At 31.8% G+C, this 23558-nt stretch overlaps 4 protein-coding genes across 4 annotated transcripts; 2 read left to right on the forward strand and 2 right to left on the reverse strand.

Moving 5' to 3' along the window:
* The first annotated feature begins 10 nt into the window (after nt 1–10).
* LOC113869978 (TMV resistance protein N-like) lies at nt 11–1442 on the forward strand. The gene is made up of 2 exons (XM_027506561.1): nt 11–561; nt 842–1442. The coding sequence occupies exons 1-2, from the start codon at nt 77–79 to the stop codon at nt 1128–1130; spliced, it is 774 nt and encodes a 257-aa protein (XP_027362362.1). The 5' UTR covers nt 11–76; the 3' UTR covers nt 1131–1442.
* A 1929-nt stretch (nt 1443–3371) lies between these two features.
* On the forward strand, nt 3372–4952 carry LOC113869979 (TMV resistance protein N-like; the record flags this gene model as incomplete). The annotated part of the gene is made up of 2 exons (XM_027506562.1): nt 3372–3851; nt 4679–4952. Coding segments are annotated over exons 1-2 (753 nt in total), but the record flags the coding sequence as incomplete, so codon positions are not given.
* A 605-nt stretch (nt 4953–5557) lies between these two features.
* LOC113869975 lies at nt 5558–7451 on the reverse strand. The gene is made up of 2 exons (XM_027506557.1): nt 6639–7451; nt 5558–6249 (listed from the first exon to the last, which is right to left on the reverse strand). The coding sequence occupies exons 1-2, from the start codon at nt 7172–7174 to the stop codon at nt 5835–5837; spliced, it is 951 nt and encodes a 316-aa protein (XP_027362358.1). The 5' UTR covers nt 7175–7451; the 3' UTR covers nt 5558–5834.
* Nucleotides 7452–7988: 537 nt separating this feature from the next.
* On the reverse strand, nt 7989–14637 carry LOC113868769. Its single transcript, XM_027504647.1, has 4 exons — nt 13893–14637; nt 9837–10433; nt 9088–9376; nt 7989–8486 (listed from the first exon to the last, which is right to left on the reverse strand). The coding sequence occupies exons 1-4, from the start codon at nt 14484–14486 to the stop codon at nt 8452–8454; spliced, it is 1515 nt and encodes a 504-aa protein (XP_027360448.1). The 5' UTR covers nt 14487–14637; the 3' UTR covers nt 7989–8451.
* Between the last annotated feature and the right edge of the window lie 8921 nt (nt 14638–23558).

Consider the following 23558-nt stretch of genomic DNA (forward strand, 5'->3'; position numbering starts at 1 on the left):
GTTGAAATTCACATCAAGAACTAGAATTCTCACCCCCCCTTAACACATAATCTGATACTCAAAATCTAGCATACACATGGCATGGTCAACCTCCTCCACTAGCACCCCCCAAGAAAAACACGAGGTGTTCCTCAGCTTTAGGGGTGAGGACACCCGTTACACTTTCACTGGCCACCTTCATGCCACCTTAACAAGACTCCAAGTAAACACATACATAGATTACAATCTTCAAAGAGGGGATGAAATATCATCATCACTTCTTAAGGCCATTGAGGATGCAAAACTTTCTGTCATTGTTTTTTCCAAAAACTATGCAAATTCAAAGTGGTGTTTGGATGAGCTTGTCAAAATACTCGAATGTAAGAGGATGAGGGGGCAAATTGTGTTGCCCATTTTCTATGACATAGATCCTTCCCACGTGCGAAATCAAACGGGAAGCTATGCTGAGGCATTTGTTAAACATGGGACACACTTGGATGGTCAAATGGATAGAGTGCAAAAGTGGAGGGAGGCTTTGAGAGAAGCCGCTAATTACTCCGGTTGGGATTGCTCTGTCAATAGGTAACGTATTTTTAATCTTTTACTAATTAAAATTGAAACCACCAAAAACAATTGCAAAATCATTTGATTTCACCAATTCAGCATCAAACTTACTCAAAATCTCAAGTTTAGTGAAGTGGAAAAAGGGCCACGATGGGAAATGCATGAGCTACTTAAAAAAATTAAATACATTTTTATGATGTGAAATTTTATTATTAAATTTTAAATATAGTCGTAATTGGATCCTTTAATTAGATTTTAAAGAATTTAATTCATATAAACCTTTATTATGATGATACAGGATGGAATCTGAACTTATCGAGAAAATTGCGAAGGATGTGTTAGAAAAACTAAATCGAGTGTATGTGGGTGACCTAGATCAGCAGATTGCAAAGTTAGAGAAACTTGCACAGCTTCAATATCAGTTTTTTCAAAATATAACCTCCGCAGAAAATTGGAAAAACCATGACGCAACTGTTCAACGTATCACAGAACTTAAAATGGAGAGAAGTGTTCGCATGCTTCGCTTGTCACCTGACATGCTTTCACATTTGGAGAATTCAAACAATGATAATCCTTTTCTGTTCTAATGTAGTATTGTGAAGTTCCGATGTGATGAGTTTTCTTAATTTCAAAATTATAGTTAGCCGATTTGTATTTCTGATCAAATGTTTCCTACGATTATGAGAAATTTAAATATGAATTAATAATTTTTTTGTTGATTCTGATCCATCTTTCTTTGTAAAATATATAAATGTTAGTAGATGATTTTATTATTTTCCCCCGATCTAATATCACTATAAATCTTTATGATGTGTCATGCAATTCGGGATTGTGTTAGCTGACATCCCCCTTAATTTGAAGTTTCACATCTATTGTAAGTTGTGAAACCATTGTATAAGAAAAGTATGTAGCAATTGTTCATTTATTACGGTTGATTGCACTTAATGTATAAAATGTAAAACGTAAAGTTATATGCATATGCACTCTTGATTTGAATGAAAAGTCAAACTTCATTCTTGATTATTAAGAAGTCAAATTTTATTCATTGATGATATATGTGATTGAATGTAATTATATAATTAAGATCAAATTAGTAAATTGCTCACACCCATTTAAAACTCTGCAAATAGTTGATTATTAAAAGACAATATCACTAAGATAATAATAATTTTGGCTATTTCATTTTAACTCAAACTCAGGTAAAATCAATCTAAATGTTACATATAAATCATATTTTAACACCTCTAATAAATATCAACTTAAATATTTTCTAACAAAGGACGCAATTCCATATAAAACAATTACATGGTCACATGTACAAACTGACAAAACCTACCAACGTTTGTACATGGGAGGATTTTTAAGGACGTAAGTACATATTTGTTACTAACAATACACTCATCTTGGTCATATTTTTCTCTAACTTGAGTGTTAAAGTGTTTCTTTAAAAACACTTATCTTTAAATTTAATCTATGACCAAGAACCTTGTATCATAAGGATACTCTACTTCAACTATTAAGTACATATGAAAAAATCAAAGATAATTATATTATAACATGAAAAAAAAATTGTGTAAATTTAGTAATGATTTATTTTTTAAAATAATCAATTATTTTTTTAAAAAAAAATCTTCTCAAAAATAATAAAAACAAATGATTATGATTAAAAATACTAAATTTAGTCATAATAAAATAAATACATAAAAAGTTAATAATGCGGTTTATATGAACTCAAAGACTGAGGAATTACCAACTAATTATTAAATAATCACATATAGAATCTATTTAAAAAGATTATCAACAACTTACTTTTTTAATTTTTTTTTATTTTTATTTTATCTTAATAAATTTATGATTAATTTTTTTACATATATAACTTATTCTTTAAAATAAAAACTTATAAAATAAAAAATTAAATAAATTATGTATCTAAATGTACTATGATAAAAAAAATATTTAGTCACATTATAAACAAAACTTGATATAACTATTAAATAATATAATCTTTTAAATTAAAATAAAAACAAAATCGTTATACAATTTCTTAAATATTATTTTATGCTATTTATCAAATAAAATTAAGCTTCCAACTTTCATAGAAAACATACACAAAAACTATACTTAAGTTTTATCTTTAAAATAAATAGTTAAAATTACAACTATTTAAAACTATTATCTCACCTCTCATGCTTTAACTAGATATATCCTCTTCTTTTTCTTCTATTGGAGGTTTGGAATTTGGATCTCTCTATTATTTTTTCTATTTATATATAAATATGTACCAAAAAAATATTTATTTATTACATTAAAAAAAACCTAAATTTAAAGTCAACCTTTACGAAATCTCTTCTTCCATGCGAAGACTGAAATAGTTCTCAAATTTATGCCAACTTGCGATGGAATTAACAGTGGACTCGTCTTGTTTTTGCGAAACTTGTAGATCCAATTCACACATAAAATCTAGACTTTCTATACCGGCCGCCAGCCGATTCATTTGACATGCACCTACATATATATATATTTTTTTCATCAATTAACTTTAGAACGATGCAACCACGAAACTGTGTGCATATTGGTCTAATTTGCTCGTTGAAATGCCATTATATTGCGTGCCCGGTTATAGACACGACATTATATACACACTCTTCCAAACCTAAACCACGAAATTCAAACTCTGGGTTGTCATGTTTATGTCAAGTTGCAATATAAAGTCAAATATTGAGAGTTTTACAATCATAGGAAGTGTTTAACTTGCCATATATGCATTACATACTATAGTAACGTAGAGTCACATACACAAGAAGAAGCTAAGTAAATAGTACATCGTATATGGCGTGGTCATCATCCTCCAACACTACTCCACAAATGCACGAGGTTTTCATTAGCTTTAGAAGTGAGGATACCCACAAGACATTTACAAGCCATCTTAATGGTGCTTTGAAAAGATTGGATATTAGTACCTACATAGACAACAACCTTGAGAGTGGAGATGAAATACCAACTACCCTTGTTAGGGCCATTGAGGAAGCTAAGCTTTCTGTGATTGTTTTCTCTAAAAACTATGCGGCTTCCAAGTGGTGTTTGGATGAACTTGTGAAAATACTTGAGTGTGGAAAGACTAGGAGGCAAGTTATAATGCCTGTTTTCTATGATATAGATCCTTCCGATGTAAGGAACCAAAGGGGAAGCTATGCTGAGGCTTTTGCTAAACATGAGCAAATTTTTCACGAAAATAAAAAGGTGAAAGAATGGAGGAATGGTTTGATTGAAGCAGCCAATTTTTCTGGTTGGGATTGCAACGTCAACAGGTAAGTGTGTTTTAATTTGGTTTATGGAGGAATCGTTTTGGTTATTTAAACATCTTATAAATAACCCTCTTAATATTCCATGTAAAATTTAGATAAAAAAAAAAAAAAAGTTTTCTGGTTTAATGAAATAAAAGTTATTCAACATTTTTTATTTGGCAATAACTATAAAAATTATTATGGGAACTGGTTTGGAAAAACATAGAATTATTATATTCCCTTTATACTAGTTGTTTGAAACAGGAAATATCCATCTCTTGCAATGGTAATGACAGCATATAAGAATTTGAGCGAGTCTAATCTAAAAGTGCGGGAGAAAATAAGTTTAAATTCGAATAATTTCTTTATCTAAAAATCTTATCAATATAGATTCATGGTCCTTTTTATTTATATATCCTTTATTGTTAATTTACTAGTGTAGAATTTTGTTATCTATGATCTAACATAGCATGTGATATGGTACTTTGGAGAGGATCTTCGTGATATTTTTTTTTTCTTTTTTGAGATGTTATGTCATCCAGGAACAAACATTAACAACACTTAATTGTTCTATAGAAGATGTCAACAATTATTACTGAAGATCCTAACATTTTGTTTTGTGCTCATATTGTGACACGTTTGGGTATATGAAATTTGCAGTGTTATCCACAAATCCCCTTCTTTACTGAATTTGAGTGGTTTAACCTCTTCCTCATAAATGACTTCATTTTATTTTTTTGGTTTCAGTATCTCCGATGCTAAGATTAGTTTATGGATAGCTTACTATAAAAATGTGATACGTACGGCTTTAGTGGAAACTTGAGATTTTCTATGTGCATTTTTGTGTACAGGACAGAATTAGAAATTGTTGAAGAAATTGCTATGGATGTGCTCCAAAAGCTGAATCATGCGAACGTCAGTGATCTGAATCACCAGATCAAAAAGTATGAGCAACTTGCACAACTTCAGGAACAATATTTTCAGAGCAAACCCACTTCAGATAATTGGAAAAATCATAATGCAACAGTTGAACGTATCACAGAACTTAAAATGGAGAGAAGTATCCGTTTGCTTCGTTTGACACCTGATATGCTCTCGCATATGGAAAATTCAAGACCTAATAATAATTATTCTTTCTCCTCATTTTGGTAAAAATTATTTGTTGAGATCTGTGAATGTATTGAAGTGATGTAACAATGCAGAATTACAACTGATGCTCTTCAACTTAATAAAAATTGGTTTTTACTGATAAAAAAAGATATTGCATAAGTTCTGAAAGCTTCAACATAACAATACACTATATAGATTATAGACATGATTTCTTTTTCATCAGTATCAGCATATATACGATTAATCAAAGCAATAGTCTATACTGTATAGACTCCTAAGAATTTGATTTACACTAAACATTCCGCAACCTCTATCTAAGAGTCTATGGAGTATAGACTGCTTTAATTAATCGATCTACAACAAAATAATTCCACAAACTCAATTTGATTTACACCATGTCAATTAGGGTTTAATTTGATACTCTGTATGCAAAACATCTCAACACAAATGCCAAATAATGTGTTGACAAATCGTTAAGAGAATGAGTATCAGAAAAATCACCTAAGAGGTCAAACTCTTTCAATATCATTAGTTTAAAGAACCAGATATGGCGTGCTTCATCTTAAATAGCTAAAATTTTATATTGAAAATAGAAAATGAAATAAAGACAGACAAGATACACCTCAAAGTAATAATTTGATTAGGTCTTAAAGTCTCCCAAATGAAGGTAAAAAAAAGCTATCTGATATAGGATGGTCTGCATCAAGGAATATCAGTCAGCCCATAACGTTTAAAACATCAGAAAAAGTGAATATACAATATGTCAGCCATTTCAATTTTACATATCATTCAACTACAATGCTCTATTATGAAAATAAAGCAAAACAAAAGACAAGAGAATGAATAACAAAACTTCGACTGTCTTTGTGTTGATATAGGAAAAGAAGACATTTCACATCAATATGAAGAGTTCAAATCTTTTTTAAGATTTCTAAGGATGCTCCACATGACTGTGGAAACAAAGAAAAGGATGATACCAGTAATGATAGCATACTTCAGACCAAGATTCACTAGCAAATTTACCAGCAGCCCAGCAAATACAACACCAAAGAAATTTGCAGATACAGCAGCCCAAAATGGCATATCAAGAATAGATGCTATAATGGCTCCAGACCATGCTCCAGTTCCAGGAAAAGGAACAGCCACAAACAGCAGTAGACCAAGCCACTGAAACTCCTCAACAGGACCAGCCTTCTCTTTGGCATTCTCAAACAGCATGTCAAGGAACCGTGATGCAGAAGAGCTCCTCGTAGCCAGGAAAGACGCAAATCTTTTCAAGTAGAGTACAATAAATGGCACAGGAACCATATTCCTACATCAATTGCTTAAAGCTGATTCATCCAACCATGCAAAATCTCCAAATGTCACCAAAAACCAAACTAATTAATTCAACAAGCACTAATGAAACACCTTCTAACAAGCCAAACCCATCATGATTTAACTGCCAACATCAAACCCTCTCTCTCTCTCTCTCTATAAGTATAAAGTTAAAATCACATAGTAAAATATACTCTAACATGACTATTTCCTAAGGTATCAATATCACAACAAAGCAAGCACATTAACCATGAGGAATTCCAGAAAGCAAATTAGCAAAGTAATGGCAAACGGGTTGCATGATAACAGTGAATTTCAAGAGTACCTCATATAAGTTAGCCAAAGAAGGATACTTAAAAGAATAAGAAGAAGAAAAGGACTAACCCAAGAATGGATAACACTGTTAAAGTAACAGGGTTAAGTTGCATCCAATAGCCAACAGGAATAGCTCCACGAAGCTCAAGCACTGGAAGAGTAGCAAGTGTGAACACCACAACCCCATCAGGCCACCCCAATTTTCTCAAGGAATTAGCAATCTTTAAGCCAAAGCCAGAGGCTTTAATGGAGTCAACAGAAGCATTAGCATCCTTGGAAACAGCAAACCAAGCAAGGGATAGAGAGGCCCAAAATAGGACCCAGAAAGCGAATTTAACTGGCTTTTCCTCAAAAAGCAACAACCTTTCGGCTTCATCAGCAGCATCAAAACATTCATGAGAAGAAGCTCGAACTTGGGTCAATGCGGAAGGGACAATTGCGTTTGCAAAAAGAGGGGGCTTGAAATGAAGGGAAGCATGAAGGGTGTTTGATTTAAGACATTGTTTGGCATTTAAGAAGAGGGAATGGGCATTGAAAGATGAAATCCTGCAATGGGGTTTTCTGAAACAGAATGGGGGTGTTAGTGCCAAAGCAGATGCAGCCATTATCCCATAAAGTGCGGTAAAATTGAATTTTTGCTGTTTGATAGGATAGTTGAACTAAAACTGAAGAACTTTGGTAGTAAAGTTCATGAATGAGGTGAGTTTAAATACCCACTACCCAGTAGCAAAGGTTTTCAGCTTCATACTCAAAATAAAAGGAGATAACGAGGATAGATCTTAGTTTGGCACAAAACGCAATCATCAAGAAGCATTACGATTATGATACAAATGAAGGGAGGGCATAACAAGGTGCTTTGTGACTGCAGATTTGGATGCTTGTGGAGTTTCCTCAAGGGGTTTTATTATTTATACAAGTCAATTACATTCCCCTCTTTCAATCATGTTTATATTACACTTCCGTTTTTAAAAAATATTATTTTTTAAAAAATTAATATATATTATAATTGATTTTATTTTAATGTACATGAAATTTTTAGAGAAATTCATTCTATCATTTTATTTTTTAATAAAATTTTAATTATAAAAATATATATTTCATGGTGGAAATTTAACGTAACTTCAGGTTGACAAATTGTTGGTCCAACCCAATTCACTGGTTTTAAGGCCCAAAAGAAATGATTGACTGATCTAGATAATAAAAATAACTGGCTCATATTTCCCTGTAATATTTACTCAATATAGTTCTAGAATGTTAACTTTAGATAATAATATTTCATTTAATTGTATTAAAAAATCAATTTATATTAAAAAATTAAAAACATTATTTAAAACATGAATGTTAGTTGACCTACATCTGGAAGGGCTGCCAGTGTCTAAGACCATAGCAGTTAATCACTTAATTGGATCAAAACACTGTAAAAAATGCTTCTAAATTTATATTAGAAATTCATATCTGATAAAAAAAAATAAAAAAAAACTGCCTCCAATACGGACAAAACTTAAATGTACATGTCGTAGTGTTGCCTAAAGAAAAATAAGGAAGCACAGAAAATTACAAAGGCCATCAAACAACAAAATTCCTTTAAATCCATGCAACACAGGGTTATATTAAAGCTTGAGTTGATGAAAAAGAAGCCCAATTAAAGTTCAACATCAGAATCGCCTATAACCCACTGGATGTCATTGATGAACGAATATTGCTGTTATGATCCATTCCATGGAAACTTTAAGCTGCCTCCACAGGACCATGTTGAACTCTGGTTACTAAATACAATGGAGTAGTACAACATATTCTAAATTCTAAATGCTTTCACATAAAGCTCAAACACAGGCTTCGATCGGTATATACATACGCATGCTTTGCAAAACTCTTAGGCTTCTCACAGTAAACCTTGTGCCTCAAAGTCTCTTGCCACTGAAAAACAAGAAAGCACATGTTAAGGTGACTACATAGCATAGATGATAAATTAAAGGAGATGATAGAAACTGGGAGAAAAGTGAATGTGATGTCTAATGTGCAATGCGAGCAGCAAACCAGTATCACCAGATTTTGAAGATTTCTTCTCAAAGTTTAATAATTAACTACTTGATATGTTTCATTGAAGCTAGAGATGCATTGATTATCAGCTAGGGAAAATAGATAGAAGAAAAACTACTAATTGTTAGTTGTTTAAGACATTTGACGAAGAATTGCTTAACTGGTTGGTCCACCACGGCATTAACATTCTTTTAATTACATGGTCCTCCCCACTGTTGATTTTTCTATGAATGATGATTTGTGTACAGCAGTAGACTAAGGTGGTATTGAATTGTAGTTTGGAAATTATGCATGATTTGTCCCAAAAGGAAAGTAACTTGTTTTCACTTCTAATGAAACATCATAATCATATTTAAATACAATTATTCAACCACAATTTTGACAAATATGAATGAAACACAGTTCACACTCTCCAAAACTAATATTTGGGTTGTGCACCGAGCAAGTAAGCCTCCAGAAGAAAGAATTGAGAATTCACCTTTTGACATGGGCAGAACCAAAACAACCTGCATGGTGACATTGTTTGGAGGAAGCTGCAAGCGCAGAGGATAAAGCATTCCATTCAAAGGACTCCGATTGCACACAATGACTCCCTCTAGCCCTGTCTCTTCCTCAAACTTTCGAGTCAGTTCTTCAACTCCATTCCCTTTAAAATTCAAAGAATACCCCTGCATATCTGCATCCAAAACCTCTCCATTGTCCTCAGCAATGTGATAGTATATAGTTCTCCCCTCCACCTTCGGCGACCAACCATTCCGATCATTCGACTGCACTCCAAACCAAACACAATCAAAACTTTTTATGGACAGCTGGACATTTGAAAATACACATCAATATAAATTTACCCCAAAAAGATGTTTAACACGCTAACAAATTTATCCTATCAAATTTTAAGTAACATTTAACTAGTGGTTATAGCTTAACGTATTTTAAAAATATGATTATTCGTTTTCACCTCTTTAAAATTTTTTTCTAAAAATAAGAAGAAATAAGCAATTCCACACATAGGCTAGTAACTTTCACGGTTGCATCTACAACAATACACAAGGACCAAAATTAAGTGTTATAACATAGGTGTGTTTAGCTTCCATAATTCACGCTAAAATTTGAATTATAATTAATAAACAGTATGCGTCTTAATTTTTGTGGATTATATTATATAACTGATCCAAAACGAAAGGAACCCAGGTAAGAAAATGGAAAGTTTTCAAGGAATCTCATATATACCTGTTGGCTTGAAAAGCTAGCAGACACAGTGAGTGGTGAAGGCGCGTTGGTGTGGTCATGAACAGAATCCGGAAGAGGCAAGGGTGGAGCAGAAGGTCTTTGAACAGGGGAATTGACATGAATCTCGACAACATCAACATCCCACAAGATCCAATCCTGCGTAACGGTCCTGTGCGGAATATCATGCGTAACGGAGTTCCTCCAAGGTGGCAAACCCCCATTGGCTCTGAGGAAGTTTCCGTAACGGGTCTTGAGCTTCACGCGCCCACCGTCCTTGATGGGTTCCCACTCAACCGATGAGTCGAGCCTCGGAGGTTGGGTCTGGAGCACCTTGTGACCCGTCATGCCCAGCAAGAATAGGTGGTTCGAAGCGGTTAGGTACTTGCCGTAACAGCTTTTCAGGCGAATTATGTTGTCGTATTCGGGTACGTACTCCACATACCACCGTGCGCTTTTAGAGGACCCGTGTCTGTCTTGGGTAACCGATTCCTCGTCCTCCTCCGCTAGAAGGTACTTTTCATGGTGGCTCCGGAGCCGCACCGCCTTGGCGCGGTAGAAGAAGTCCATGCCCGTCCTGAACTTGTTCGAACTTATTGTCTGCATGTGTGTATAATAATAATAATAATATTATTATAATCAGAAAAAATGTCTAGAGATGGCACTCGTTTCAATTGGTTCTGTGAATGAAGCTTTTGAAGGGGTTTGATTTGGAATTGGAAGTAGGTAAATGGTCAGGGGTATTTATATATAATAATTATTATATAAGTGAAAAGAGTCCCTTATCTTGGTTTGTGGAAATTATTATTATTTAAAGATGTTGGTTTGCTCTGTGAAGACTGCGGGGTGAAAAATGGTCAGCAGTGGCAGCTGGGAAAATACAACACGTTTGGGTGCACGCGGGTATTACGTGGTCATAGAGGCTAATAATCTCATCTATTGGTTTCAATTTGAGTTCCGTGTTGTCTGAGACCAACAAGTCCCAAGGGGTTGATTGGAAGGTTCGTAGAATAAGGCAATAAAGGTGGGATCCTGGGTTTTGATCATTCTTCAGGGGGATACTTCGTAGGACCAAGTTTCTCAACCTAAAATGATAAGATCTACACAATGATTGGTATGGTTTGAGCCCACTTTACAATCAATCACGTATAGGTATTGGATATACTATGAGCATATAATGGAACTCTATAATATGCGGTTTGTCGCTGCCTTGGCGTGTTTGAGAATACCAAAGAAATGAAAAAATCAAAACGCTATCGTTGACAAGAAGGCACCTTATGAAGACCTCAATCCCAGAAAAGATAAATAACAAAAGCATAAAGAAAGAGAGAGCAATACAAAAAAGAAAAGAAACAATACGTGGAACGGAAGCCAACGAGTATGGATAATCGCACTCAAAAGTGTGAAACTAACGTCTTCACTAGATGTCCAAGACAAGCAGACAACGTTATAATTTATTTATTTCATTTCTAGATACTTAAATACTCTCCCTTCTCTGCTCACAATTGATATTCATTTATATTTTAAAAATATATTACGTATTAAAATAAAGTAATATAATAAAACATTTGTTTTTGTTAAAAAAAATTAAATCAATAATTTAATTAATTAATTTAACGTTCTATACAAAGTAATTAAGTAGTGTAACTGATATATATTTTTTGCAGGCCTTATCTGCATAGTATTAAGTAGTATCCTACTATTCTCACTCATAAATGTTTTCATCTACTAATGGTGTTGATGTAGATGTATAACTCCTAACAAAAAAATATGCAGCCTATACACAATATCTTTGAGTAATGTTATATCCGTATAGTATATTTCCAAGTTTCTATAACGCTCAGCAAGTTTTAATTAGATGCACTCAATCATCCTAATGACCTTACTTCGAGTTGACCTTTTGATCTTTTGTTATATCAGAAGTTCAAATGTCTTGAGAAAAGAAAAGGCCCGCAATATAATATAAACTTTTGATAAAAATAAAATTAAAAACCAAAAAACAGGACATTGAAGAAAGCCAGAAACAAACTATTACTCCCACACACACACACACACACACACACCATGCAAATACGATTAAAGTGAATTTAAAAATACAGCTTAATTAATTGTTTATATAAAAACTTACAAATTTGATGATAAAAACTTTTGATATAAGTTACAAAAATTATTTTAATAAACTATATTAAAACACTACAGAACCTTTTTAAAATACAGATTAATGTAAACTGACAAGGCTCTTAATATGTATATCCTTCTGGGTCGCGAAATTTTAGTAGTGTGTTTACTGTTAGGAGTATGAAAGCATTTGTTTGTGTGTGACTGATTAGATTTTCATTGGTGGAGAAGAGTTGGTGAAGGCATTAAGCAACACATAGCGTCTCAATCCAACCAGGTGGCTATCAATTGCTAGTGACTACCATGATCTTAGGCTTTAGGGGTAAGACTAAGAAACACAGCGTGTGAACGCCCAAACTTTTCACTGGACATGAAAAACAAATAGACATCCCTCATTAAACTTAATCAGGCCCACCTATTTTACTATAATTTGGAAATGAATTAAGGTGCATTTGTTCTCAAGTTGTATATATTCATTTTCACAGAGTTAAGTTTAAATTATTAGATATAATTCAAATGTGTTTTATAATTAATTTTAACCATAATTAAAAAAAAAACTTATGTTATACTCAACTAAACACAACTTATGTCACCAAGTATTTATAAATTAAAGCACTAAATTATGCTTAAAGAGACTAACTTGAGATAGTTTATTTTCACATCTTAATTAGAGTCACTAATTTAAAATAGAAAGATTTTTAGTTAAATGAATAGTTTAAATTAGGTGTAAGAATTTTTATACTTACATTGTTATAAGAAAATTATGCTCCTTTAAAATATTTGGTTTAAGATATACTTTGAAATTTTATTTATTTCACATTTTAAATTTTATCATTATAATTATTTTTCAAATGCAAATTCATATAGTTTTATATTTTAGTCAATAAAAAATTAATATCTTTATGTACTTAAATTGTATGGATCAAATTTTTTCTGAAAGAGAAGGCTTGTTTATTGATAAATAAAATTTAAACCAACTAAAATCTGCTTTGCCAAAAATATATTATCTATTAATTAATGATAATAAATAAATAAATAATGTAATAATCAAAACTTAAAACAAAATTTCAAATTTACAATTACCATTTGAACAAAATTAAAATCTATCTTAAATTGATCAATGTATTTTTTCAATGCAACAAAGTTTTCTTCATGCTGACATAAAGTATTATGTATATACGCTTTCACTCAACAATTTCACTTCACTTTATTAAAATCAATTGCTTATCAGAAAAAAGTATTATGCTCGTAAAATGGTTTATAATTTGAATATAAAACAATGTACATGTAATTACGTTTTAGTATAATGGATTACACTGTTTCAACGAAAAACATGATACGACAAATATTTTCAAGATTTAAAAAAAAGATCCACTTCATTTTCAGTATACTTTGCACATCATTCAAATTTTGGAGAGCAGATTGAGCATTGACAAGGGAATCACGACCAAACAGTACCAACCTTTGTTTCATAAAAGCAAAAGTTATGAATAGCTAATTACTTTAAGTAGGTTAACCAAGTTAAGATGTTATATTAAAATTTATATTATCTTTTTTAAAAAATAAGTATAAAATTATTATTATTATCATTCAGAAAACAAACACCAAATTCTATAAATCAGTTGAGCATTTAAATCACACTATTTTATACTTAAAAAAACACTAATTGCATTATTCTCGTACTTTTTTTGACTTATATAATTTACACACAAAAAGAATATATAAAATCTTTTTAATACACTAATAATATTATATACTGTAATTTTTAATAGAAAAAACTACAGATTAAAAAAAATTATTACTAAATTTTAATAAAAATGGTATCAAGAACGTGTTTGAAAGAAGAAAATCAGCTTCTCCGTTGATCAATATTAAATCAACACAGAAAAATTCAACAAAAAGGGGGGGGGGGGGAGTGAAAAATGAATCAACAAAACGCACCTGTATTTGCAGCTTGGAGTTGAGTCTCCCCGGCGGCGACCTGAGCGAGAAAACGGACATAGGCGACGCGGGATCAGAACCGTTGGAGAGATCATCAGAAGCAAAAGACGAAACGACACTGATCCCAGAGAACTCATGATCATCCTCATCCTCAACAGCTTCCACATCCCAGAGAACCCAATTTTGCGTCGCCGAACTATGAGGATCATCGTGCGTCACCGAGTTCCTCCACGGTGGCGTTCCTCCGTTCCCCCTCAAGTACTTCCCACTCCAACTCCTCAACTTCACCTGAAACCCGTCGCGTATCACTTCCCACTCGTACCTCCAATACGACGCCGCTTCGTACTCCGTTTGTACCACCGTTTTCCCCGTCATCCCCAACAGAAACGGCGTTTCCGCCGCCGTTAAGTACTTCCCGTGGCAGCTCTTGAGCCTCACCTTGTTCGCTCCCTCTACAGTCTCCACCGTCCACTTCGCTCTTCTGCCGGAACCCTTTCTGCTTTGCCGGACCTTCCCGGCATCGTCGTCGGCGACGAGGAACTTGTCGAGGTGGCTATGCAGCTTGACGACCATCGTTTTGGTGAAAAACTCCATCACGGGGTTTGATTGGTGCTGATGCTCAAAGCCACGACGATAATAAATAGATGTATTACTGACAGTGGTATATACAATTATACAAAGGATTGGGGTTGAATCTACGTGGAAATTATGGTGCACTTTCCCAGATTTTAACTCCTAAAAATATTATTTTGGATTAAAATGTTGGGTTTTTATACAAGAATTAAAACTTTAACTTAACTTTTATTTTTCAAAATAATTATGAATATTGAGAATGTTATTTTATGAATAGCTTATGTTTTAAAGGATGACAGAATTGATTTTATATTCATTAAATAAAAATAAAACTATTTTTCAAAGAAGGAAATTAATTTTATTTATGACAAGTTTTGACTTGATTAGTTGTAACTTGTAAGATACGGTTTTTGACTTGATTTTTCACGAAAAGGTGTAATCGTTTTACATCTGACACTCTTTTAATTAAACCTTCAAAATTTATGTATTTACTTGTCAAACTTTTATCTTATCATAGAAGAGTCAATATAACAGATTCAGGGTCCTAGAATTTCTCTCTTTTAACTCGTTCCTTTCTTTTTGTCCTCTACCTTGGTTCTTTTTCATTCTATCTACCTTCTTATTTTTGCCTTTCCCCATTTACACGTGGGTATATTTTAGATGAAGCTATTAGATTTTAAGCAATTTTTGCATTATTTGTCTTACCATAATAATAGTACTTGCACAAGTTTTCTGGTCATTTTACTAACATATTTTACTAGTTAAAAAAGTTAGTAATGATATTGAATATGCTTTTTCGTCACCATGAAAAGGCTAATGAAAAGGTTAACTCGTTCGGCCATAACTTGTAAGCAAGTGGTAATTAAGTGAATTTCTTAATTTAGTGGATATGATTTGAGATTACGACAGCAAAAAAGATTGGAACGAAACCCTTCTAGGCTTCTAACGCGTGGTTGATGAGAAGAGTATTAGAGTCTATAATCGAATAAATAAGTTTGACGAATACCACTTGAAGGTTCCATGAATAAGCTTTTTATTAATATTAATGCTTTTGCGTGTTGAATATGAAAGTGGGAAACCAAAAATTGTCAGTGAAGGAAATGGAAGAATTGGAATGAAGCCATTTAAGGTGCGCCACCATGGCCGAAATAACTTTCATATTTATTTGCATTAGGGATTTGAATAAAAAAATTAAAAACATAAACTTCTATATAATTTATATTAAAAAAAACATATTTTAGTTTAATACAGTGCATTGATACTATAAAATTTAAATTTAAATAATAGTATTTAGGAGAAGTGAAAATTTATTATTTTAAATATATTTTTTGTCAATATACTTAATAGTAATTTGTGGTGTACTTTTTCTAAGCAGAATTTATATTCCTAATTGGGTTGGTCCAGTGAAGTCCCTCAGAAGCCCAACCCAGACAGTGAAACTGTAATAGTTAGAGAAAGAAACACTTAATACAGTGAGCCCAAACCCATTTTGCTGATCATTTTATAAGTATTTATAATCCCCAAAAAAAATGGCTTTATGTTTTTTTATATGTAATTGATCTAAGTATTTATTTAATATATTATATTATAAATTTGGGAGTTTTGTTAATCTTAGTATTTAGTATTGAGTTTAAACATTTATAAGCTCAAAAATTTATTAAAAAATACACATATTAAGTATATTAAAGTTATAAAAGTAATTAGCAAAAAAATTATAAATGAAGTGTAAATTTAAAATATTTATTTCATAATTTAAAATTATGTAAATTAAAAAAAAAACATTTTAGAGGCTTTTTTAAAAAATTATTTAAACTCGACCTATGTGATTAGTTGAACAAATGAAGTGTATAAAATATTCATATCTTAAGAAGTATTTTCATATTAAATATGAGAAGAAAATACGTTTAAAATTTATACAAAAAATGAAGTTTAACTTATTCTCTAATGTTTAGAGTCATTTTTATTTAATGTATCTTTAGATTAATTCACTCTTAGTCTTAGACGTTTTGTTTTTAAATAAGTCAGTTATTTACTTTCTTATTTACTCTTTAAATTAGTTTGTTTTTCTGTTCTTGAATTAAATTGAATTATTTTCCTGTCCACCTTGATGCTCTTTAAATCTACAAAAGACAATGTCATTTTTAAACAGGTGGGAAAGCTAAAAAAATACACAAATTATTAAATTTATAAACTAAACACTTAATTCATTGTGAAATATTGTTCCATTCATCCTGTAAACATCTGGTCTAAAACACTTGGAAATGACCTTTAGAATAATTTTACATCTTATATTTGATGTTTACATTTTTAAATTATCAAATATAAATTTGTTAAAAAAAATTATAATTTCAAGAAAACAAATATTTAATTTCTATTTAATATGTATTTTTATAACATCGTAATTTTTAATTAAATATATATGAAAAAATATAACAAAAGCATTGGTCATTGTTGTATTATTGCAAGATTTGAAATTTTACAATTTTCCTTCCAATTATGTGCTTCATAATTTTAATAGTAAGCCGACCATCATTAAAGTGGATGGCCCCTAACCACGGAGCAGGTCGCCTACTAAATGATTTTGCCTCAATAATTGCACCCAAATCAATGTTAAAAAATACCTCATTACTGTTTCAAGGATATTAACAAATTAAAATTTATTTTAAAATGTTTTAAAGATTGGGAAGGTAACTGTATTATTTATATATAAATATATATATATATATATATATATTATAAGTCTAACAATTTATATTTGATTTAAACTTTTTATTTAATCTATATCTAATAGTAAGTGAAGTAATAAAATATAACATATTAAATTTAAGTTAAATAAAAAATTTAAATCGAATGTAAAAGTTTTAGATTTATAGTAGTGTGAAAAGATCTTATCTTTTATATATATATATATATATATATATATATATTCTAAAAAATTTATTAACATTTTTCAAGCCTAATATAAAATATTTACTTGAAATTAGATATTTAACATTAGAAGTGTTTATAGGGAATTTAATTTTAATATGGTGTTTTTGTGACATAATAGCCAGAATATGGACTTTTCTCAATAATTACGAAAGTGTGATATTTGCAAAATCGCCAACGACGATTTTTACTATATCTTTTCAAGCTACAATTTTGATTATATCTTCCTAAGCTACGTTATGAAAATGTGGTACAAGCATTCGGTGAGCACGCAGACCGAAGCAATGTAATTGTGCAATGAACAGTGGGTACAGGTGTTGTAGGAAGCCAGTAAAATCGTGGGTAGTGAGTTTTACTAGCTTTCTCTTCCTAGAGCTTTGTTGCTCTATCCTGAACTGGCTTTCTCTTCCTGGAGCTCTGTTGCTCTATCCTGCAACTGAAAAATTGTGAGTGGTGATTTTTACCAACACAATAATATATTGTCCTGCAACTGAAAAATTGTGGATAACGATTTTTATCAGCACAATAATGTATTGAAATGTCGTTTTGTGTGGATAGAATTGGAACTATGCCTATAAATAGAAATTGAACCATGTTGTATGCACGGATGAGAAGGAAATACGAAAAAGAAAATGAGGAAGGAGCTTACAGAAGAACAATATCAAAGAGGAGGAAAAAATAGAAAAAGTTAGAAAAAATTTATAAAGAGTTACAAAAAAATTAGAAATTTATTAAAATGGTTCAAGATGTGACTATGGAATTGCACAAACATATTTCACAACGAATTCGTACTCAAAATGTAAGTAAATATTTATTTTTTAACATGCAATGTAGTATAATAAATTTTTTTCTTAATTTTATTTGAGTTATTTATTTTAAGTTTGTATAAAAAAAAGATAATTATTTTAGTCTAAGTAAACATAATAAAATTTATAAAATTTTAGTATTGGATAATTTTTATTATATTATTTACTTTTAATAAGAATTATTATCATTGAAAAATATATAATAAATTATTCATACTAAGTGTTAATATTAGCCATTGTATAGTATAATAATAATAATAATAATAATAATAATATTAGATGTAAAAATAAGTAAAACACAATTTATATTAAAATAATAATAATATTATGTGCGGATATAATTAAGTAAAAACATATCATTTTTTTATAATTAGTTTTTTATATTTTGATATACATTTAATTTATAGATTATTGATAAATTACTATTTTTAACTTCAGGTAATAAGAGTATTACGACCACGTCACTTATCTATAATGCCACCTAGGCCTGAAATAAATGAGATCTTACAAAATGCTAATTTTGATCGTATTGCACAATTATATTAAATGCATATAAACGATGACTTTATAAATGTACTTGTTGAACGTTCGAGACAAGAAACACATATATTTCATCTTCCTTGTGGAAAATGCACAATAACATTAGAAGAAGTTGCTATGTTGCTTGGACTGCGATGCAATGGTATAGCAATTACTGATTCTACTAATCCAAATACTTTGGTACTGCAAAATATGTGTAAACAGCTACTAGGAAGTCAGTCCGAATCAAATGATATTGAAGGCTTTGAAATAAGATTAAAGTGGATCACACAACACCTTGGTTGGCTTCTTGCTAATTCAGACATTAGGATAGCATAACATACTCATAGATATGTACTTTCTTTGTTGGGACATATTAATGTCAAACAAGAGCAACTCCCTAGTACATGAAAATTTCTTACAATTGTTGGTAAATGTTCATGAAATTTGAATGTACAGTTGGGGTTCAACATGTCTTGCTATTCTGTATAGAGGTTTGGATCGTGATTCACAACATGATGCCAAAGAAACTTGTGGATGCATAATATTATTACAGGTATGAGCATGGCACAGGCTCCTGTGGTTGGCTCTAATACCTAGTGAACCAGTAATATTTCCACTTATACTCAGATGGAGACGTCTTCAATATCCAACCAAGACTCCCATATAGAGATCTTGGAAATGTTAGACTAGCATTAGATAAAATGGCACTACATGAGGTACTTATTAACATATTTATACATTTTTTTAACTATTTTTATACATGTTTGAAATTATTTATGAATAATTATTTTTGAAAATGCAATTCATGTGACGACCATATGAGGATGAAGCGATTGATGCCGTTGTTCCATATGATCTGAGAGGAGAATGTTTATTGTGGTCAACTGTAAGCTCGTTGATATGGTTTGAAGTTGTAGAGTGGCATGCAACTGACCATGTGATGCGGCAATATGGATTTGCTCAACCTATTCCTCTCCCGCCCCAAAGTCTTGACGGAGTGCACAACAAAAACTTACGTGGATTAAGAGAATTAAAGGACTGGAGGTTAATACATAATGATTGGGTGATGATGTGGGAACAACAATATCAATGTACATTATAGGAAATTGCAATTGACCAGCATTACCCGTCCAATGAGTATTGGAATTGGTATACATTATATGCAATGAATTGGTTATGGTTGTCTTCACAAATGGAACAGCCACCACCCCAGCAACAACAGTTTTTGGTGGATAAAGAGCTTATGTCCCCACCATTGTCCGAGCATCAACAGGGGATTCCACCACCATCAGTTCAACCAAATGAGGAGTTTTACTGGTCACCACACACAAACCAATGGCAACCATTTGAATGGGATGAAGAACCCCCACAACAACAATCTTCACGAACATCTGTCGATAGAAGAGATAATCGTTGTGGGTCAACAAGCAATGAATCACGTTGGAGGAAATCAATTGATTGCAGTAGTGAAAGTGAGACATCTCGTGCGTTACTTTCTACATATGACCTTCTCATTGAGGATGTTAGACCTTCTCTTGTCATTCTTGCATGCAACTTTGACCTTAATGAAGACGCAATTGTGGATGAAGGGAATAATGATGATGAAGATGTTTATCGACCAGAACTTGTGACAACAGAGTGTGGTGGTACTTTTCAGCAAACATTTTTATTGGGTGAACAGTATTCTGTGCCAATCATGTCTTGGGAGATGATACAACAGCATACCATATGTACAAATATATCTAAAAATGTGGAACAAGCAAAACCTACAGTTGATGAGAGAGTTACACACGATGCAACATATGATCAGGGTGTTGGGGATGACAGTCCTACTGAAGGAAGACGAAGGGAAAGTGATGTTTGTTTAATGTTTACGTTACGTCCCTTCACCTATGCCCTTGATAGATATAGCCCTTCATTAATCATGAAGAAAAAGGGAAAATGATGTTTGTTTAATGTTTATGTTTAATTTTTGTTTTCATTATTGTCTTTATGTTTAAGCATGGAATGTTATTTATATATTATGCAACTTTGTTTGTCAGTAAAATATTTAATAAAGGAAGCTTTGTTTGTTAATTAAATATTATATGATTTATCATCTCTTAATGCAAATACTCTTTCAAAATATAACAAATATTGCATATGACCCTTACATTTATAATTAAACAATACTACTTGATCTTACATGACGATAACAACTTAATCATAAACAACAACAAAAACATAAATTAAAAATACATAAAACAGCAACATCAACCTTGCGAACTTGACCCAGGAGCATTTGGACATGTTCTTCTACTATGGCTTTCACCTTGTAACGTCGGGTTCTTCTCATCTCACGCCTACCCATTTCATTCAGAAAACGTGTTAATTTTAGACGACCTCTTATTATGCGCTTTAAATTTGGGTTAGGAATAAGTTTTAGACCTCTATATATCCGCCACGTACTTTCATTTTCAATGACTCCAAACTCTTTCTTATGTATTTTTCATAACTCATTTATCTTGTAAACATCATCAACATAACAACGCCAATCAATGTTTTGACTAGAGCAAGCAGCAATGACATGACGACATGGATATCTACCATTCTGGATGTCACTACAATCACAATATCTTTTCCTGAGTTAGACTTTATATTCTTGATTGTTGTTTACATCTTGAACAAGAAAAGTCTCATTTCATCTATCAAATACAGTAACACAAAGGTTTCTAGATGCTTGCTCATTTGATTGAAGTTGAGTTGTCACAGCTTCAGAGAAAATATGTCCAGCCTTTTTTCGTGTATATGCCTCACAACCTTTACGTGCAAATAACTCAGCTAATTGAAAGTAAGTTGCTCTAACTAGTGTTGTTATTGGAAGATTACGAGCGCCCTTTAATACTGAATTAATGCACTCAACAAGATTGGTGGTCATGTGACCCCATCGATGCCTGCCGTCATATGCAAGAACCCACTTCTCTCATGGAATTTCATTAAGTCAGTTTGTATATACCTTTCCATGTTGTCTCAACTGCTGATAATGAATATTAAATTCTGATTCAGTTCTTGAATAACCTGCATACCACAAACTCATTAATATAAGCATGTCAACAACATATAAAATTTATAATTCAATATAAACATCATGGACAGAAGAATAATGTCAATTACCCATGCAGACAACAAGTTTATGCAAGTAAGGTGTCTTAAATCTTTGCAAGAAATTAGCAGCAATATACCTGATACAATACATGTGAAATGCCTTTAGGGGTTCTCATTGTCCGTTATTTCGTCTTATTGCTGCATTAATTGACTCGTACCGATTAGAAATAATACCAACACTATCTTGCGTTACGACATGTTTGCGTAAATTCTCAAGGAAAAAATGCCAACCATCTGCAATTTCTCTTTCAACAATAGCAAAGCCAATCGGCAAAATATTCTGATTGTTGTCTTGTGCAACAACTACCAATAAAGCTCCCTTGCATAAGTGGTTTGCAGTGTCTAAATGCTCGAATGCAAGGAGCACAACTCCAAAAAATACGATGTAATATTTGAACATCAGGAATCAACTCATCATTGCGATAAGCTTTAACAACATCTAATTGAACAATTGACCCACAAACAACGTCACACATTGTTATAGACCATTGCGGCACCATACACTTTTTCAATTGCTTTTTGCTTTGCTATTCATGTTTTTCTATATGTTGTCGTATATCCAAATCGAGCTTGAACTTCATTAATCACAAGTTTGATCTTAAAAGAAAGGTCAGATTCTACCATTGCCTTAATACATTATGCAATTGTGTCTACATCCAAATTGCTATGATCCTGCGAAATCCTAGCCCTTATACAAGTGTGTGGCCCATTATACTTCCTGATTTCCCAAAAACATTTATTTTTCCTCAAGCTAGCCCGAACAAGTCAATCACAATCTATGTCATAGTTTACACATTTACAGTAAAATATATTTGGTTCAGACTCAAATACTTTATATTCCACTCCTTTTGATATATTGTAATGTTTAATTCTTCGTATAATATTTTCTCTGTCATTAAATTGCATTCCAACACACAATTCTCCTACTACCTCAGAATTACCTATCAAACACATAAATTTTAATTAAAAAAAAAACTAATTCATTAAATTAAACATAAAATGATAAGGGTATAATTAAAATATTTCAAACATCACATACTTAAGTTAGCATATTCTAGAAATTCAGGTGCTTGTATACTTATAAGATCTAACACACGCATAAATAACGACTCTTCAAACGATGTTTGCCAATCATTGGACTTGATAAATAGGAGTCTTCATCAATTCCCTCATCTTCTGATTCCTTATCATCACCATCCTCATCAAAGTGACAGTCATCACTTTCGGTGATGTTTTGTTCCCATTCTATCTCTCTGTTAGGAACGATGCTCGCATAGGCTTCATCTTCCTCATCACTACCTTGTGCATGTGTATCAGCTATAATTTGTTTAAAAATAATATACAGTTTAATGGTAGGAGTTGGGGCCCGACGCTCATTACGTATCTGAAACATTTGTTGAATATCTTCATTGGTTGTTATTGCAACTCCTTGATATTGCATAAAACTTTCAAAAATAGAAATAGACACCTTTACGTTATACTCTCTATTATTTTTAGAGTCTTCACTTTAATATATTGACAAAGCCAATATTTTAGTGCTTTATATGATATATTATAAAAAATATGTATACAAATTGACTTCTCACATGTAAATCTCACACTACGTATTTGTAATAATTTAACCATTAAAGTACACCATTATATTTGTACTCATTTCTTTCTTCAACTACAATAGAATGACCAAATTTAACCA

Source organism: Abrus precatorius, unplaced genomic scaffold (genome assembly GCF_003935025.1).
Source record: "Abrus precatorius isolate BTA unplaced genomic scaffold, Abrus_2018 Scaffold6, whole genome shotgun sequence".
Taxonomy (NCBI): Eukaryota; Viridiplantae; Streptophyta; class Magnoliopsida; order Fabales; family Fabaceae; genus Abrus; species Abrus precatorius.

Bases quoted from the DNA above. Each gene is read 5' to 3' on its own strand.
- LOC113869978 (XM_027506561.1), top strand. From the start codon at position 77: ATGGCATGGTCAACCTCCTCCACTAGCACCCCCCAAGAAAAACACGAG. The intron at 562-841 runs GTAACGTATTTT...ATGATGATACAG, and splicing joins TGGGATTGCTCTGTCAATAG to GATGGAATCTGAACTTATCG.
- LOC113869975 (XM_027506557.1), bottom strand. From the start codon at position 7,174: ATGGCTGCATCTGCTTTGGCACTAACACCCCCATTCTGTTTCAGAAAA. The intron at 6,250-6,638 runs GTTAGTCCTTTT...CAATTGATGTAG, and splicing joins ACAGTGTTATCCATTCTTGG to GAATATGGTTCCTGTGCCAT.
- LOC113868769 (XM_027504647.1), bottom strand. From the start codon at position 14,486: ATGGAGTTTTTCACCAAAACGATGGTCGTCAAGCTGCATAGCCACCTC. The intron at 10,434-13,892 runs GTGCGTTTTGTT...ACACACATGCAG, and splicing joins ACTCCAAGCTGCAAATACAG to ACAATAAGTTCGAACAAGTT. The intron at 8,487-9,087 runs GTGAATTCTCAA...CTTGTTTTTCAG, and splicing joins GGTTCTGCCCATGTCAAAAG to TGGCAAGAGACTTTGAGGCA.